General features: G+C 37.7%; 3 protein-coding genes across 6 annotated transcripts in view; all 3 read left to right on the plus strand.

Moving 5' to 3' along the window:
- The window catches only part of LOC105233636 (ryncolin-2-like), a 237,845-nt gene extending 231,717 nt beyond the window's left edge, over positions 1-6,128 (plus strand). For 2 of the 4 annotated variants that reach the window (XM_049446418.1, XM_049446415.1), the window contains exons 2-4: positions 4,956-5,038; positions 5,113-5,730; positions 5,838-6,128. In XM_049446418.1, the coding sequence (XP_049302375.1) occupies positions 4,956-5,038; positions 5,113-5,730; positions 5,838-5,976 (840 nt within the window). In that variant the 3' untranslated portion in view covers positions 5,977-6,128. Of the gene's footprint in view, positions 1-1,735; positions 1,893-4,729; positions 4,881-4,955; positions 5,039-5,112; positions 5,731-5,837 lie in introns of those variants that run through there. The other 2 variants (XM_049446417.1, XM_049446416.1) reach the window with 2 other exon arrangements.
- Positions 1-18,166, plus strand: part of LOC125775769 (ryncolin-2-like) — a 151,186-nt gene that overhangs the window by 12,641 nt on the left and 120,379 nt on the right. The window lies entirely within an intron of this gene.
- The window catches only part of LOC125775773 (ryncolin-2-like), a 127,033-nt gene continuing 112,730 nt past the window's right edge, over positions 3,864-18,166 (plus strand). The window contains exon 1 of the mRNA XM_049446420.1: positions 3,864-3,885. The gene's annotated coding sequence lies outside the window, so the exon portion shown is untranslated. The remainder of the gene's footprint in view (positions 3,886-18,166) is intronic.

The raw sequence follows: 18,166 nt of genomic DNA on the forward strand, positions 1-18,166 counted from the left end.
AGGTTAGGTTAGGTTAGGCACTGAGTTCTTCGTGTTCGATATCAGGGATCTTGAAAACTTATAGTCCGATCTCGACAATTTTTCCGCAAGGGATACCTTAGCTCAAATACCGTATTTGTGTTAAGTTTTATTCCCCTATCATCATTGGTTTCTAATGCATATATTATACAGAGAATATATTATACAGAGATCAGATGGAATTCAAAATAGCGTTATATTGGAAGAAGGCGTGGTTGTGAACCGATTTCGCCCATATTTTGTACATGTCATCAGGGTGTTAAGAAAAAATTATATACCGAATTGCATTGAAATCGGTAGAGTAGTTCTTGAGATATGATTTTTGGTTCATAAGTGGGCGACGCCACGCCCATTTTCAATTTTTAAAAAAAGCCTGGGTGCAGCTTCTTTCGGCCAATTCTTTTGTAAAATTTAGTGTTTCTGACGCTTTTTGTCAGTCGGTTAACGCACTTTTTGAGATTTTCAACATAACCTTTGTGTGGGAGGTGGGCGTGGTTATTATCCGATTTCTTCCATTTTTGAATTGTATATGAAAATGCCTGAAGGAAACGACTCTATATAGTTTGGTTGACATAGCTAGAGTAGTTTCGGAGATATGTACAAAAAACGTAGTAGGGGGCGGGGCCACGCCCACTTTTCCAAAAAAAATGACGTCCAAATATGCCCCTCCCTAATGCGATCTTTTGTGCCAAATTTCACTTTAATATCTTTATTTATGGCTTAGTTATGACACTTTATAGGTTTTCGATTTCCGCCATTTTGTGGGCGTGGCAGTGGGCCGATTTTGCCCATCTTCGAACTTAACCTTCTTTTGGACCAAGTTTCATCACGATGTCTCAATTTTTACTCAAGTTACAGCTTGCACGGACGGACGGACGGACAGACGGACAGACGGACGGACAGACAGACATCCGGATTTCAACTCTACTCGTCACCCTGATCACTTTGGTATATATAACCCTATATCTGACTCTTTTAGTTTTAGGACTTACAAACAACCGTTATGTGAACGAAACTATAATACTCTCTTTAGCAACTTTGTTGCGAGAGTATAAATCAAAAAATGAAAGTTCATTCGTTAGATAATAGTTTTCCCCAGGTAACGCTGTAAGGGTTTTTTTGAAATTCCAATTTTTGAATTCGTTCGAAGACTTTTTTCGAAGCTCTCCAGCGTTACCTCGTAAAATATGTATAGAAATAGTGTTTAAAATTTCAAAAGGATCGGTGCAGTAGTTTTGAAGTTATGAGGGGCACCGACTTTGAAAACGTGAGTTGTGGGAAAAACACGTTTAAAGTTTCACAAACGTTCACAATCAAATCGGAGACTTACAAGTGTACATATATCTCCATCAATTTTGCTTTAATTGCTCTCAAATTTTCACAGAATAATCTTAAGATATTGTACATTAATATAACATGCAAAAATAAAAAAAAAATGCCTAACTCCCCCCTTAAGTGAAACGACACCAGTGTCGATTAGGCGGCGACATTTAAGCATCGTTATATACAAGTGTCGCTGACTTTGCCTAAATATTTTGTAAAATTTCTTCAATATCTGAAGTTATGGCAGAGGTTCGAGGTTTGGTATTGGGCACGCTCCGAAGTACAGTTGCGGCGGAAGTTCTATTACTTTCCGGACAAACCCTGTATATGTACGTATATTTATGTGCAAGTGATTTGTTATCTCGAGTTTAGCCGAGACTGAATAACATTTGAAGCGCTGCCTTCCTCCCATACGCAAAATACGTTAACTCTCAGTCAAGATACAGTCATAGAAAATGTCGCTTCGTTTTCAATATTTGTGCATAATTTTTGGGCATATTTTGTGCGCAGTGAATTGTTGCGTTTCATTGCAAATCAACTCCCAACCTGTGGTAATTATAAATTTAAATAAGTTGAGTGTTGGAATGACAAAAATTGGAAAATTAAAGTATAAAATTATTTTAATACAAATGCAGAATGCCTGATTCCATTTCCAAATAATAAAAAAAAAATTATTAAATTTTTATAGAGAGATAAAGGAATGAAATCAAGTATGAATGTGTGAATGTATGAATCGTATCTGTTTTAGAAAAGAAAACATCGGTTATTAATTTCGGTTAATATCGAATACCTCATGGAAATGTGGCTTCTTTTCAATAAAGTTTTTCAGACACCACGAAATGTATATAGTTAATAAGTATATAATAAACATTGTCGCCAAATCGCTGTGAAATTTCTTGCAAATATAAAAAGTGAAAGACAAATATGTGAAATTTGTAAAGACGATTATAATCTGTGGTAATTTAGTTATTGGGTTTAAATATGACTGGAAAGTGATTAAGTAGCACTAAAAGAGCAGCTTTGTGAATGTAAAACCGAAACTCGTATTATTTGACCTTAAAAGTATAACAAAGTGTTAGGTAGATAAATTAGAGCCAAGGCGGTCTTTTATCTTACCGGACCACTGCAGTATACTTCCAGCTGAGCTATTGCGATAGCTGGGAAGCTGGCCTTTAATGTACCTGCAATCAATTCGAGAGCCAATATGTATCTATGTAGGTAGACGCCAAGCAGCAATCAAGGCAGTAACCTTGTATTGCATATCGTCCAGAAGTATTTTGGGTTGCAGGGCAGCAGTGGAAAGTGTTGCCAGAAACAAGTACTTTCACTAACTTCACTTCTACTGGGTGCCAGGCCACAAGGGCATCGGGGGCAATGAAATAGTAGACGAGATGGCCAAGAATGGTAGACGGCTAACACCCAAAAACGTGATCAACATTGAAAAACCCATGCAGTGTCTATAAGACGTTTGGGATAGATTAAGACCCGACAGAATAAGCTACCTGGTTGCAAAGTCATGTGCAAAACTGTCGAGGGGAAGTACATTCAATTCTTGTTGGAGCAAGAGCTAGGTACCAGAGAAAAAATGGAGTATTTCTTGTGCACTTGTCCTGAATTGTCAAAACTACGCTTTAAATATCTATGTGGTACTCAGGGTATGATGTAAGAGTTATCGATAGTGAGGCCTCAGAGTCTGTTAAAAATACGCGTCCAGCGCAGGCATACTAAAAGATGACTACTCCTCATGGACTAAATAATGGATGATGTTAAGTGGCCAATATGTGGTTTCAATAAGGTATTTCCCGGTAGTGTCCCTTTGCGTTTTGGTGATCAGAATTGGTTTATTTAAAATCACAAATTCATCATTGATATTTTATATTTCAACTAAAATACATAGTTTCGTTTTCAAAGCTATTAAAATCTTATGAGGACTTGTCTGCAATAAATGCAAAATAGATTCCATTCCATGCTTAAAAAATCACTCGATATGGAAGACCTTCAAAAACATTAAATCCAATGATAAGGTTTTTCTAACCGTTCTCTATGTAAACCGGTCAAAGAATTGGGATGAGCGTGGCACCAACCACATTTCTAGGGACATCTTGTAATGAAAAATTAAATAATAAAAAACAGGCTTAAAAACGAACGACAAATCTAAGAGATGTTACTTTCGAAAACAATGAAATGCCAGAGTCCCTGGCAGTTTGTTTATATTGCAGGAATACAAAAAACGTTTTACGAATCAACTCCCTGAACTCCCTGTAAAGCAATAAACAACTTCGAAACTTCGCTAAAGAGCAACATTTCTGGTAAATACAGGGTTTGATCGGAAAGTAATAGGACTGATTTCCATCGGCAGCGCTACATCGACGCAGAAGGAGCCCATTTGGATAGTTTTTAAAGTATTGTAACGATCTGGTTCAATAAATTTTATTTAATCATCTCAGTCCTATTACTTACCCTGTATTGTTGTCTAATCTGTGTGGGCATCTTTTGTATTCTGGGAATTGTTCGGAACGTATTCAAAGTAGCGCCAATGTAGCGGTATTTGTCTTCCTTTTAAATTTAATAAAATAAATTCATTTTAAATTTTATATACTTGTGCAATTCATTTCAAATGCTTATCTTTGTGACCATAAATAATAAGGTTGAACTTAAAAAAAAAAAAACAACGTTATCTTCGGTTGCACCGAAGCTAAATACCCTTCACAGGTTCATTTCTGTTAATAACTATGTGTTCACTTTGCATGGAAGCTATATGCTATAGTAATTCGTTCCGAACAATTTGTTCGGAGATTAGACTGTTGCCTTAGAAAATAATCTATACCAAATTTCGTGATTACATCTTGTCAAATGTGAAAGTTTTCCATACAAGAACTTGATTTCGATCGTTCAGTTTGTATGACAGCTATATGTTATAGTGATCCGATATCGGCAGTTCCGACAAATGAGCAGCTTCTTGAAGAGAAAATGCCGTTTGCAAAATTTCAAAACGATATCTTAAAAAGTGAGGGACTAGTTCGTATATATACAGACAGACGGACAGACAGACGGACAGACGGACAGACAGACAGACAAACGGACAGACAGACGGACATGGCTAAATCGACTCAGCTCGACATACTGATCATTTATATATATACTTTATAGGGTCTCCGACCCTTCCTTCTGGGTGTTACAAACTTCGTGACAAACTTAACATACCCTGTTCAGGGTATAATTAGCGAATTACAAACTGTAGTAATCTATTCTTATAATATTGAGTATATTATTTTTATAAGAATCTTCGACGAATAAATACACATGTATGTATATATACACAAATTTGATAACAAAATCACTGCCTCAGCCGAGTAATTAATTGATAAAAACCAGACAATTCCTCACTCGAAAACGAATATTTAAGACACAGTTTCAGTTCAGTTTGATTGAAATTGTGGAGAATGGCGCATCGTTTGATCTTCTTGTTCAATCTGTGTGGGCATCTTTTGTATTCGGGGAATTGTTCGGCACCTATTCAAAGCAGCGCCAATGTAGCGGTATTTTCATTTTCATTTTTAAATTTAATAAAATATATTAATTTTAATTTTTATATTCTTGTGCAATTCATTCAGCCATTTCTCACCTATCTTTGTGACGATGATTTATTGAAGACCGCGGTCAACAAGGTGGAGCGTTTGAGCCTCAAATTAGAGAGGTATATTCTGCAGTAATATATTTTTGTATTATAGAGTATTAAAAACCCCTTAACAATATTTTTTTATTCCTTAGTATGCAAAGCGAATTAAAGACAATGAAAGAAATTATACATGAAATAAAGAAAAATCAGGAATCTGTGCCACCTGCAACCAAGAAACCAGCATCGTGTAAAGAAGCGATGCGTCAAGAAAACGGGAAATATGCAGAGAGTGGCGTTTATGAACTTTATCTGCCAGAATTTCTTCAACACCCTTTCTATGTTTACTGTCTACGTGATCCCAATGGCGGTGAACCATGGGCTGTAATTCAACGTCGTCAAAGCAACGACACCGACTTCTATCGCGAGTGGGTTGAGTATGAACGCGGTTTTGGCTACTTGAATGCCAATTTCTTTCTCGGCTTGGATAAAATACATGCCCTGACGAATTCGCGTTCTCATGAGCTTTGGTTTCAATTGGAGGATTTTGAAAACGAGAAACGTGTTGCCAAGTACGATAATTTCGTTATAGGCAGTGCTCAAGATAAGTATGAGTTAATTTCGCTTGGACAATATTCAGGTACAGCCGGTGATTCGTTATCTTTTCATCTCGGGCAAAAATTCACCACTAAAGATAGTGATAACGACCAATATAGTGGTAACTGTGCAGTACTATATAAGGGCGCTTGGTGGTATAAGAATTGTCATCTCTGGTAATACACGTCTTTTTCATAGCTATGAATGAATTTTTTTCATATGAAGTTTTCAAATAAAATTATGTTTGACATTAAACTATTTACCTATTATATTTTACTTACAGCAATCTGAACGGTTTATATTTAGGAGGAACATATCCAAAAAATCAGAAAGGCGAAGGCATGGAGTGGGATTCCTGGCATGGAGATTACTACTCTCTCAAATATGTACATATGGCTATAAGACCAAAGTATTATCACTGAGATGGTGGTTTGCTATTGAAAACCTTAGGTTCCATTTAGTTTTACTAAACATTACTGACGTTAAAGCTGTTGAAACTAATTTAATTTAGCATAATGTTTTATAAAACTTTGCATATACTATTTAGCAATAATTAATAAATTTTAGAAAAACAGACTGTTTCTATTATTTCTAAAAACAATATAATGAATGAGAGTAATCTTGGATTATTTTAATTCCAGAAGAAACAATAATTTCATAATATAATTTACATTTGTATGAACATCCGGACATCCATCAACCAGTTTGTTTACAGTAGCTGCTTAAGGGATTGACTTAGTGTGAAACTTTCGAGAAATCGATTTTTCTATTATCGGATAGTATACATTATAATAAATATTCTCTCAAATTTTGAAATCGAAATTCCTATTATTACGGTCGCAACAATGTTTCTCCAACTCCAATCTTTAAACGCATTTTTCTCAGAATAGTGTTTTTCGAAACGGTTTCCACTCTCAAGGGAAGAGTTTTAAAGATATCTCGTTTCAATTTGGAGAGAACATTTTTAATGTCATTCACTATCGCGCTATGAAAGCTTTTTTTTTTGAAGGAATCTGGCGAAAAAATAGCGAAACGCGATGGTTTTTGTACATATCTGTAGTGCGTTGCGATTTTTACAATGCATAAAAATAAATGCAAAATCGGTGCAAATGTTAGAAAAGGCTTAAAGTGATTTAGTTTTATCAAAAACGCAAGCCTACGAGTGGTACCAAGCCTTCAAAGACGGATCATTGAAGACTTGCCTCGTTCTGAACAACCTTCGTCCTCGTCAACTGATGAAAATAATAAAAAGTGAAGGATGTGGTGATTGAAAATCGTCAGGCAAGTGTTAGAGAGGTGGCAATAGAGCTCGACATATCTCGCAAGTCCGTTTGGATTTGAATATGAAACACGTTCTTGCTCACCTCGTCCCGATAAAGCCGCAACCAAGCCAAAGCCGCACAAAAATCAAGTTGATGATCATTTTTTTTCGATATTCGTGGTTTGGTACATCATGAATTTGTTGCGGAGAGTCAGTAAGGAGGTCCATTTGGTCGTATTGAGGCGTATTAAGACGATTATAGTAATGCACCCTCACCAATATTGTGACCGAATTTAAAGCCAAAGGCGCAATGAATACCATCGATCAACCACGATACTCATCAGATTTGACTAAGTACATATATTATGATCTATCTAAGTAATGTGTATTTATTGTGTACTTTTGTCTGGTCACAACAGCTAATTGCTGCGATACAACTCTGGGTAAATTTGTTCCTACGTGATGTAAAAGATCTGGTGGAGGGACTAATCGTAACAGTTTTATTTTGGCTTCAGGGCAACATAATCTAGTATACTCATCACTTTACGTCTTGCAATATTAAAAAATTATTTCATTTCTCCAAATGATACCGATTTGTCGACACAAAAATCTATTTCCAGATCCTGGTTCCAGGATCACAGGAGCACGCTCAATTCAAACTAGTCTCTTTCTGCTTCAATAAAGTTTTTGGCACGATCCAAAGCATATCGAACGAGCGTTTTAGCTCATTTGCCGATACTCCTATGCCCGCCAGTATGCCTTTTGAATGGCGCCAGTCTGCAAAACGCTATATCCTTTCAAATGCATTTTTCCGAAAAGGAAGAAGTCGCATGGTGTCATATCAGGTAAATACGGGCAGTGGTTAATAGTTAAAATGTGATTTTTGGTCAAATAATCGTCTTTCGAATGTTGGATTCTGAGTAATTTTTGGTCGTCAGTCAATTTGTTCGGAACAAACCGCACTGCGCACACCTTTCCTAAGCCCAAATTTTTGGTCGAAATGCGATACATCGATGTTTTGGAATGATTTTTGTTGAACTCACGTTCAGTTTCGATGGAATTTCCGGTGATCCCCGATTTTGACAGACCCACATGTTGATCGTCATTTATGTCCTCACGACCACTTTGAAAAAGTTGAAACCACTCGTGCACTCTGCAACGAGATAGGCAATCATCGCCATAAACTTGTTTCATCAATAGAAACGTTTCGTTTTAAAAATTTTAGAACGAAATCTAAGGTTGGCTCTTTGTTCGAAGCTCATTTTCGCACCGATAACACAAACATACTAACACTTAAAACGCAATCACTTCATTTACAATTAATGAAATGTCATGAAATTCTCGCTCGCAATCGATAAATTTAGCAGATTATAATGCACCAGTCGACATATAGATGGCACCACCAATGGGCGCTGGATTCATTCCTGTTTATTTTGGAACGCACCTTGTATGTGTAAATGTATATGACTAAATCGACTCATCACGTCCCGTTGACCATTTAGTTACTCGTATACTTTATACAGTCTCCGACATTTCGTTTTGGGTTTTAAATACATACATCGTGAACCGTCTCGATATAATTTTTGCAAGAACGAGAAATCAGTGGAAACTCTTTCTTGAATTAGTTTTCGAGAGTATTATGAGATATGACATCGGTTCAAGGAATTAGTACATAAAAGCACAATATATTGATCACTGGAACCTGTAAGAAAGTCAAAGCCAATTCTGAGTTAACAGTGTAACATGCAAATTGAAAAGTCCAGTCCTTTGAACTCCGAAGCTTCTACATACTTGAGTCGAGTTCTAGATAGTGCTGGACAAAGTGATGCTTACTGCCAACTAAAAATTATATGTATTTTATTCTACTACTGCCATCTATGTGTCAGCCCAATTAACCTGTTATGCCATAAGTGGGCGCGAAATAGTTCGACAGAACCCAGAATAGACACGATAAGACTCTTGTTGAGGAACTGCGACTGTTCGAAGGGTTGGGGATGGCAAAGCGAAAATTATTACTATTCAATTTCACCTTGAGGTTTGTAGTTCTTAGTATTTAGTTTGGTTTTTGCTATGTGGAATGAGATCCATATTTGTTTGGTTTTTACGAAATGAAAGTTTTCCAATTCCAATTTCGACTCATAAAGCCTTAGTTATGTATATATACAATGTAAGCTTGTGTACTTGTTCCTTCTTAATGAGTTTGACTTTGCTTTACTTTTCATTTTCGTTTGCTAACCTCAACGCATTTCATACGCGCGCTGAGGCCACAAAAAGCGGCATTACGGCAGACAGAATCACATCAAGCCAATGGAGCGAACGGTGCAAATGGCTAAAAATGCTTGCAGCGCAAAGCAAAAGTCAAATTGGCAACTGTTGCCACAGTCATTAAAGGCGGTCGCTCGGTACGATGGCGTTAATTGCTCCAACTAAATGTTAGTTGTGGTCAAGTGGCAGTGCAAAAAATGCTACGAAATCCTTTCGACCCGTTTTCGCGATGGCATTCGCACTGCTTGCACATCTTCCGCTCATTATGAAGGTAATCGAGTTTTATTCGTTTCAATTATTGGCGGCAATTAAAAATTCCACTTTGAGCACAAATATAGTTTTGTTATTTTTCTTTGAGTAAATAACAAATATAGTTGTGGTTGTTGTTGCATTCTAACTAAAAGATGCAAGTACGGAGCAGCATGTGCAAGACTGTAGCAAACTTGCTGAGGCTTTTTGCGTAGCGACGCATGAATATGTACGCGGTCGCTCGGATAATGACTTAGCCGCACCATCAGACAGCGCCTCTAACACAAGAGATGCTCGCTATGTACTATGTACGAGTCGGAGTCCTAAGTTTCCTCTCACCTCATTTGGAAGGGGTCGTGTCTGCGACAATGTGAAGAGTGAAGTGAACCGTCGGATGCCTCGAAAATTCATCTACCATAGGCTACCTCTACAAGATCACTGAGTCACCAAACATTTTAAAAACGCTCTAAGTGTCACATTCAGTTTGAGAAATCTGTTGTGGCGATGGGTATGACTCACTTCAAACCACATTTTCATTCGGCAGAACACTTTGGAGTATTTTTGTCATGCTGTTTAAGCGCAGTCTGAAGGACTTTCTACGTCCTTTTCTGACCGTGGAGGAAACGAGGATGGGTTTATACCAGAAATCAAGGAACACTGGACTTCCTATCGGTCGGTAAGGTGATGCTCTCAATTGTTTGGGGCTTTACATCGATTATTCCCCAATATTGCCTTCTCATACAGAGAAGAGTGCGTAAAGAGCGAGTCAAACAACGGCGTAGATTTAAGCATCTATACGGATGGCTCTAAACCAGATAACCGTGGGAGGTGGTGTCTTCTCTGCTGAACTAGAAACCAAGTTTAGATTCCGTCTAACAGATCACTTCAGTGTCTTCTCAGCGGAGATCACACCAATTAGGGAAAGACTTCTTGTTGTGACAAGGAGTGAGCTCACAACTAAGAATCTATCTATACATACTGGCTCTTTGAATTTTTGGGTTTGAGATTATCAAAGTGTCTTAGGTTTCGTCTAAGTTATTGAAAGAATGCCTTGATCTCTGAGTATTTCAAGTTAAACCTGCTATTGGTCCCTGAACGTAATGATATCCCAGGGAACTGTGAAGCAGATGTTAGTCAGAACAAGCAACAACCTACAATTAGACTCCGGAAAGTAGGGCATTTTATGTCTCTGTCTTCTTACAATCATCTAGTCGACAAATACGTTATATGTACATATGGCTTGAATGGAATATGGGCCACACATGCCGGCTATTAAAGAACTGTAGTAAGAGTACTAACAAGTCACTGTCTAATAGGCAGAAATGCCAGAAGACTAGTAACGCCTTATAACTATTTTAGAAGCTATCATGAGGTAGAAGAAGAGTATCTTACTAAATGTCTTCTATGCGGGTTTCTTCACGACGTCCTCGAGGTTGGTCAGATAAAAATTTTCATCTTGATGAACTTCACTAAAAGCACGGGATGGTTAGAATATAGTGGGAGGTGTCATAAAGGCCCAGATGCGCCATGAGAGAGCCGTTCTACTTATCTAAATCGCTTACTTGGAGAAAGTAAAAAGGTCAAGGGCCCGACCATATGTAATTGTTCTATCTAGGCTACGAATCACTGCTCGGAACGACTTAGTTTTGTTTACAAACGGGAAAATTTCACTAGTCAGGAAAACGTTTGTGTCGCATAAGGAGACTGAGGCCACTACGGAGGCTGATACCACTAAGGATGCCTTCTTTGAGAAACAGTTCTCAGACGGATAAAGAAGTTAAAGTATCGGGGTTGAAGCAATAGAGTTAAGAGGAGAAATATAATTTTTTTGCAAAAAGACCACCCTCGTACCACTAACATAGTTCCACTCACAAACAATGCGAAATACTCCATAATGCAGTACGCACAAATACACACAAAATTCACGCACATGTACATACATATATACGCAGAGAGCTATACATAGATACATTTGTTAGTCTGCATAAATTTTTTCCCCAGTTCTATCTAACTACTTTTGCCTGCTCCTCCTCAACCCCCAACTGGCATGTGAGCCAAGTGAATGGCGCATTCAGGGAACTTTTTGAATTGCACCTAATTGGAGTGTGTATTCGTTGTGCGTTGTTAAGTTGACTTCCGCTGGAATGCACTTAAAAGTGTTCGGAAATAAAAGCGAAGAGCAACGAAGATCCACTTGAGCGCCAAGTGTTGCTATTGCACTCGTAACTGTTGCAGTGCAGTGATTGTAACTTTTCCAGTTGCATGTCACGGTTCAATTGCCAATAAAAACAGCGTTAATTAATAAACAAGCAAATGTAACCAATTCATTCGGCTGCGATTCGGCACGTACTGCAAAAGCTGGCTTAAACATTGATTTTATTTTTCTCTTTTTTTCCTCGAATTCGCCAAGCGCTTTAAATGTTGAGTGTGGCAAATAGATGAATAAAGGTTTGATTTGAAAAACTGGTATTGAGCAATGCAAGCTCGTTTGGTGGAAGAACACACCTCTCGAATTTCCAACTTCGCGCCCCCTGAAAAGTGCCAATTTGGTGAAAAGTTTGATGATATTAACAAGGTTAATTTTAACGATGTCACTCATTGAGGTTAAAGTTGAAGTAAAAAAGTTCAATTTTTAAAAAGCTTTAGCTAAACTAAGATCACTAGGAGCAAAATCAATGTCAGGCTAAAACACATTTCAGAAAAAGTATTTTGTGAGTAGTGACTGTAGTCCACTCTAACCATGGCACTTAACGCCATCTTACACATATTGTCGGTAGACATCGACGAAAGGTGTGTGGCTGCGAAAGTTGCTATCAAACTCAGAGAATCTGGGTTACTAAAAGAGCAGGTGCCTGAAACCTCGGAAATCCTCACACACTTTGACTTCATGGAGTTGCCAAACCGAACTCGGATGATACATTATCTACCCATTTTCCGAAGAGAGAGATATGGGTGGGAAGAGGAGCAGAGGGCAGTGAGGTCTTTTACGAATACGTTAAGGCTTGGGGAAAGTTTGGTGGAGGGGTTTACTGTCTCTTTATCTACTTCAACTTCAGACTTCTTGACTATTGCAAAGTTTTCTTAGCTGAGGTTGCAGCCATTAAGGTAGCGGTAGATTTACAGCTCCGGAATGCAGCCTCCTTTGGAGAAGTAACCATCCACTCAAATAACATAGCGGCAATGCTAGCTTTGAACTCTTTAACAGTTCATTCAATGCTGGTCAAGAAGTGCCTAACTTCGCTATCAATAACATCGAGCGTCTTCGTGATAAGACTGGTATGAGTGCCAGGCCACAGCGGAATCGCAGGGAATCGTAAAGCTGATGAGTTAGCAAGAAAAGGCACAGACCTCCGAGGAAGGATTTGGCAAAATCGTTGGAGAAAAGGCGCAGTGAGCTTTTTCTCGAATCAGTCAAAGTTCAAGGTGAAGATTGGAAAGAGAGTCCGGAGCTCTCAAACAACTCTTGCTTCATACTGCCAGACGACTGTAGTGTTTTTCAAGCAGAAGTGACAGCCATTAAGGTAGCAGCAAATATACTTCTATGAAGTGTGGCTTCTTTTAGGTACGTTTGCATCCACTCCGATAGAAGAGATGTCTTACAAGCCTGAGTTTAAAGCTAGCAAAAAATTGCTTGATTTCACTAACTGTAGCATCTAGCTACTTCCATATTAAGCTGGGTGTTTGGCCACAGCGAAATCTGTCAAAATTGGGAAGCCGCTGAGATGGTATCGGGCAGATGTTCCCATGTCTTCGTGCGGTTAGGCTGAGGGCCTCGCGCCAGTAAGCGTTGTTCAGCAAAAGGCACTTCTGGGGTTGCGAAAGCTTTCTGGCCAAGAATGGAGCACAAAAGGTCGATGGAGCTACTAGCTGTTAGCGATGTTCAGATAACCGCAATGATAGTTGTGCTAACTGTACACTGTCTCTTTGGCACTCACGTAGTGGAGTTAAAGATTTTTATAACGCAACTTGTCAGGGTTGAATGGAGGAAGATGAGATCTAGACCAAATATTCTCCTCCACTGTCTTACTTTCGCCAAATTAAGGTAGATGCATCTCGGTTGCCATACCTTCTACGAATCCGGGGTAGATAGCATCCGGTTCATAAAAATTGTGTCTGGTTCTCGTCGCTTTTTAGGCATGCGACGGATTCATAATAATGAAATCTGTTTATCACAATGGTCAGGCGTCTCATGCTGTCGAAGTGGGATTATTCATGGCTTCACGAAAAATCAGCCTCTTTACCTAACCTTAACCTAACCTATTAGCAACTAATGTCTCCAAATTTTGGATTTTGGTCAGTTGTTTTTAGCTTCACACTTCCTTGAAATCCTAAATATTGTGCCTCTGAACTTGGGTCCCAAAAATATTGAAATCAAAAATTTCATCGTGAAAAGTACGACCAATAATAGGAATGGGTTATTTAGATTTTAATGATTGGTTATTTAAAGAATAATTTTGAATAGCACAGATTTCTGAAGCCAAGCAGTTTTCATTATTTATAAAACGAAATGATTATCAATCCACTCAAGCACGCACCACACGTGACTACCGACATCAAAAAACACACACCTGCCTTCACCCGCTGATTAATATTCTTGAAACTGCCCGAGCGTGTAATAAAAATAATGAGATCCTAAAAGCATCGAGTTATTCAGGGTATTTATCACCTGCACTGAGGCGAATCGGTGCACCGCCGGAACAGTAACACGTCAACACACCACACAAACGCGGCACAATGCTAACAAATTGGCGCTTGATTTTAATTTAGATTTAGATTGCAAAAATAAGTGAAACAAGATATGCGAAAGGCAGTTGGAAAACACGCCAACCTAACGGAAGTTTGTCAGTGGCGATAACGGCAGAGCCGAAGTATTTTCCAAGGCCTGCCAACAGCAGGGGAAGAGGTTGCCAACCACGCGAGGGGGGAATTTCAACGGTTAATTTGTATGTGAGCACTGAGCTGGTTTGTACGTGTGTGCGTTTGTGCGATATTTGTATGTACAATTATATCTTTCTATTTACGATACTCGCGTATACAGTTTTCACGAAAGCGATTAATCACCGAACACTGCGGTGTAGCATTGCCAGTGGCATTCTGCGGCGTCGAGGTAGATAGTCACGGCGGCTTTGCGGTTGTGCCTGACTTGGCGGCCGTTGCGCAGCGCATGGCTGGGGGTAAGGCGGTTGCGGTTGCACATACCTATTCGCCGTTCAGGAATTTTCGCAGTACAAGCTTACGCTTGCGCGATTTTCAATTACTTACTTCAAGTGTCTACGTAAATGCAATACACAAACACACACACTCAAGGGAGCGGATATCATGCCTACCCACAGGCATATGTTCAGATAATATACATGTATGTATATACATACATAAGCCACATACATATTTACCCGCTAACGGCATTAAAGCGCATTGAGGTTTTCGCAGCCGTACTCGATACAGGCCCGCTCGTTCCTTCCTCTCTCCTTCACGCCAGCAATGTCGCGGTGGCGCGCTTGTAAATTCCACCAAAAATTCATCATTTTACTCCACTTGGCCGACGCTGGCGCCTTACCACGCTGGTTGAGCGCATTCGCCACAAGCTAAATGCAGCACAATTGATTTCAATTTTATGCTTCACTTCGGTTTCCTTTTGTTGCCAGCCAAATAGGACAACGCAATGCCGCGGTTAACTAAACTCTGCTTCGCGGTAAAGTAGTTGGCAAATAGATTGAGCGGGGGGCAGTGGGATAGCTGTAGGGATATTAAGCACTTGGTTAGTACTTGATTGTTGGTGTTGTTGTTGTTGTTTTTGCTGTTATAGACTTCAGTAGTCTTCTGCACTTCAACATAAATATTTGTACCACCTTTCAATTGAAACGGAAATGAAAGCAATCGAGATTATGATAAAGCCGTTAAAGAAGTGGATTCCGAGCGGATTTAATAATTAATGGCAGGTAATTCGAGCGCGTTTTGGGGGAATAATAGCAAAGAGGGAAATTATAAGACTTGGAAGTTCTATAAGAAAGCAAGTTGGAAAATATGTATAGTTATATGGGCTCGATGTTTTTATTTCCGGAACTCACGGCAGTCTTCGCAAACTAAATGGTACTTTTTTTAGACCTGTGGTTTCAAAAAGCAAAAAACGTATATGTTTTAATGCTGTGTCCAAGAAATTATGTTTATTGTCAAGATAAGGACCTGCTATTATGTTTTAAAAATAATTTCGGGCTAGTAACCGCTGCGACTGGCTCAAATATATACCGATTTGCGACCAGTATTTGCAGCAAAAATCACTGAATATTCTCTTCCAAGCTGTCAGTCGTCTCGGGGTTATCTGCGTAGACAAATGACTTCAAATAAAACCACAAAAAACAGTCCAACGGTGTTAAATCGCACGACTTTATAGGCCACTCTACAGGCCAATGACGCATGTTTCGTCAGCTGTATGGCTTTTTGCTTCGTCTTGTTCGAACTGAACGTCGTCTACATCTCCAACCTCGGATTCAGGCACGGCACAGTCATTAATCATGGTTAATAATGACTCTATAGTGTTCCTCATTAACCGTAACATTATGGCCGGCTTCATTTTTGAATACCATAAATATGAGCCAATGATATTCTCTGCCCACTAAAAAATGAGTTTTAGACGATGTATTGGTGTCTCAACAATGGCTTGTGGATTGTCATCATTTCAAAGGAAGCCCATCCATCGTACTTTCGAAGCATAATTTTCGCCATTTCTTCTTAACACTTATCGTCAAAGACCTTTTCTGCGTGTTTTTTTGCCAGAAAGTAAGGAAAGGCTGCAAATTCCATATATCTAGCTCCAATAACAAGTAACAGCAGACTTTTTTTGAACACGAAACTAGATGAACGACTAGCAAAACGCCATATGGAGCCTTCTCTAAGTAACATAGATATGTAAATAGGTACCTACAGTAGTATTCACCACATGAACTGGTAGAAAGGAAATTTTATGTGAACCTACTGCATAAAAAGTTGACTGTGTTTGAGTTGGACTTTTAATAATTTAGATTTTTCCAATTTAAAATTAAACATCAGACACTTTCTTAGTTAAGAGAATATAAATTGGTACCTTTTGTACTTCTCTGGATTTTTTCTTGTGCTGTTTCTTTTAAGTTTAATTTTAAAACCAAGAGCACTGCTCTCACTTAAGTTCCATTTCGAGCGGGTTTCTGTAGGTTTCTCAAGACTACAATTAAAAAAAAAAAAAATTTGTTTAACTTGAAGTAACCCTGATGTACAAAGTTGTATTCATTTTGGAAGCATTTTAATCAGCTGAAATTTGTTAAGCGATCGATGTTGTTCCACAGCGCTCGCTTGCTAATCTGTTCTACCTTACTTTGTTGTCTGGATATATCAATGTAAATATAGGAATATGGTTTATGGAAGAACTGGAATCGATTCAGAGCCAATGGTGCTCTTATCAGAAATGTTTAACAAATATTTTGATTCTAATATAAAATAATTTTTTCGAATAAGGCCCAGTTGAAATCTAATGGGAGAGATTCAATCGTAGATTGATATTGAAAAAATTAGGCAAAGAAAATTTTTGGTACAATTTTTAAGTTTTTTTTCGAAAGATATGGTAACTCTGATTTCTAAAACACTTGTCAGATTTCTCTTTTTGGCAGTAACATTGTAATTTTTAATGTGAAAATTGTTTAATCAATTTTGCCTTTTTATTTACTACGTTATACTTAGTAGTTAAACTTCTCCCAGAATTACGTACATTACTACATTACTACGTTTTTTTATTTTTTTTTTATATTTAAGTGCCAACTCTATTTAGTATATTTTAGGAAGCCGAATACGTTCTTTTGGGTGTTATAATATTTTATAGGAATCATATACTGATACTTTATTTCTGAATTATTTTACAATTAGGTGGCAACTCTGTTCTGTAAATTTTAGCAAAACTATTACGCTCTGCGTACTTAGTACTAAAGCTTCTATAAAAATTAAATATGTTCATTGTTTCTTATTTTTTATAATTAAGTGGCAACTCTGTTTAAAATATTTTAGGAAGCCGAATGAGTTCTGCTAGGTACCATGCTATTTTATAGAAATCATGTTCTGATACTTTATTTTATAACTAATTTTTTGTTTTATATTTAAATGGCAACTCTGTTTCGAAGCTGCTCAAATTAATATTTTCTTAAATAGCCACGGATAGTTAACAAAAATACTATAATGTATTATATGCTGTAAAATCTCTGTTTCATCGGTTTTTTACTAAAAGGTGGCAACTCTGTTTTATTTATTTTTTTTTTTTCTTTTATTCAAGTGTTTTAAATATATTTCTTATTTACATAAGTACTTTAAAGTTGATAACTATTTTACTTGCACATTTCAAAAAATTCAAACAAGTGGCAACTCCAATAAATATATCCAATCTCTACTTAAAGCGAAAAAGCTATATGCTACATTTGCAATAAATTTTATGAGTTTGTATGAGTGGAAATCATAAATTTTACCGCATATACTTATAGACTAATGTATATATACGCATATGTACAAGTATTATATATAATAAAATGATACATGCATATATACATATATTTGTAAAATATTATAATTTCGTTTTCCAAAAACGCAAAAATACTGCCGACTATTACGAATGTGCTTTTAAATCCCACTAAAAGTCTCTTTGCATAATTTGCCGAAATTTCCCTGATTCCCATTTATGTAATTACGATATTTCCAATATTAGATAATATTCTATGTAAGCGCAGGCGATAAGCCTAAAGCCATTTGTACTATGCATTTATGTAGTTTGTGCATACTTTTAAAATATGTGGCTATTAAAATTGAGTTATTACCTTATTTCT

Source organism: Bactrocera dorsalis, chromosome 1 (assembly GCF_023373825.1).
Source record: "Bactrocera dorsalis isolate Fly_Bdor chromosome 1, ASM2337382v1, whole genome shotgun sequence".
Lineage (NCBI taxonomy): Eukaryota > Metazoa > Arthropoda > Insecta > Diptera > Tephritidae > Bactrocera > Bactrocera dorsalis.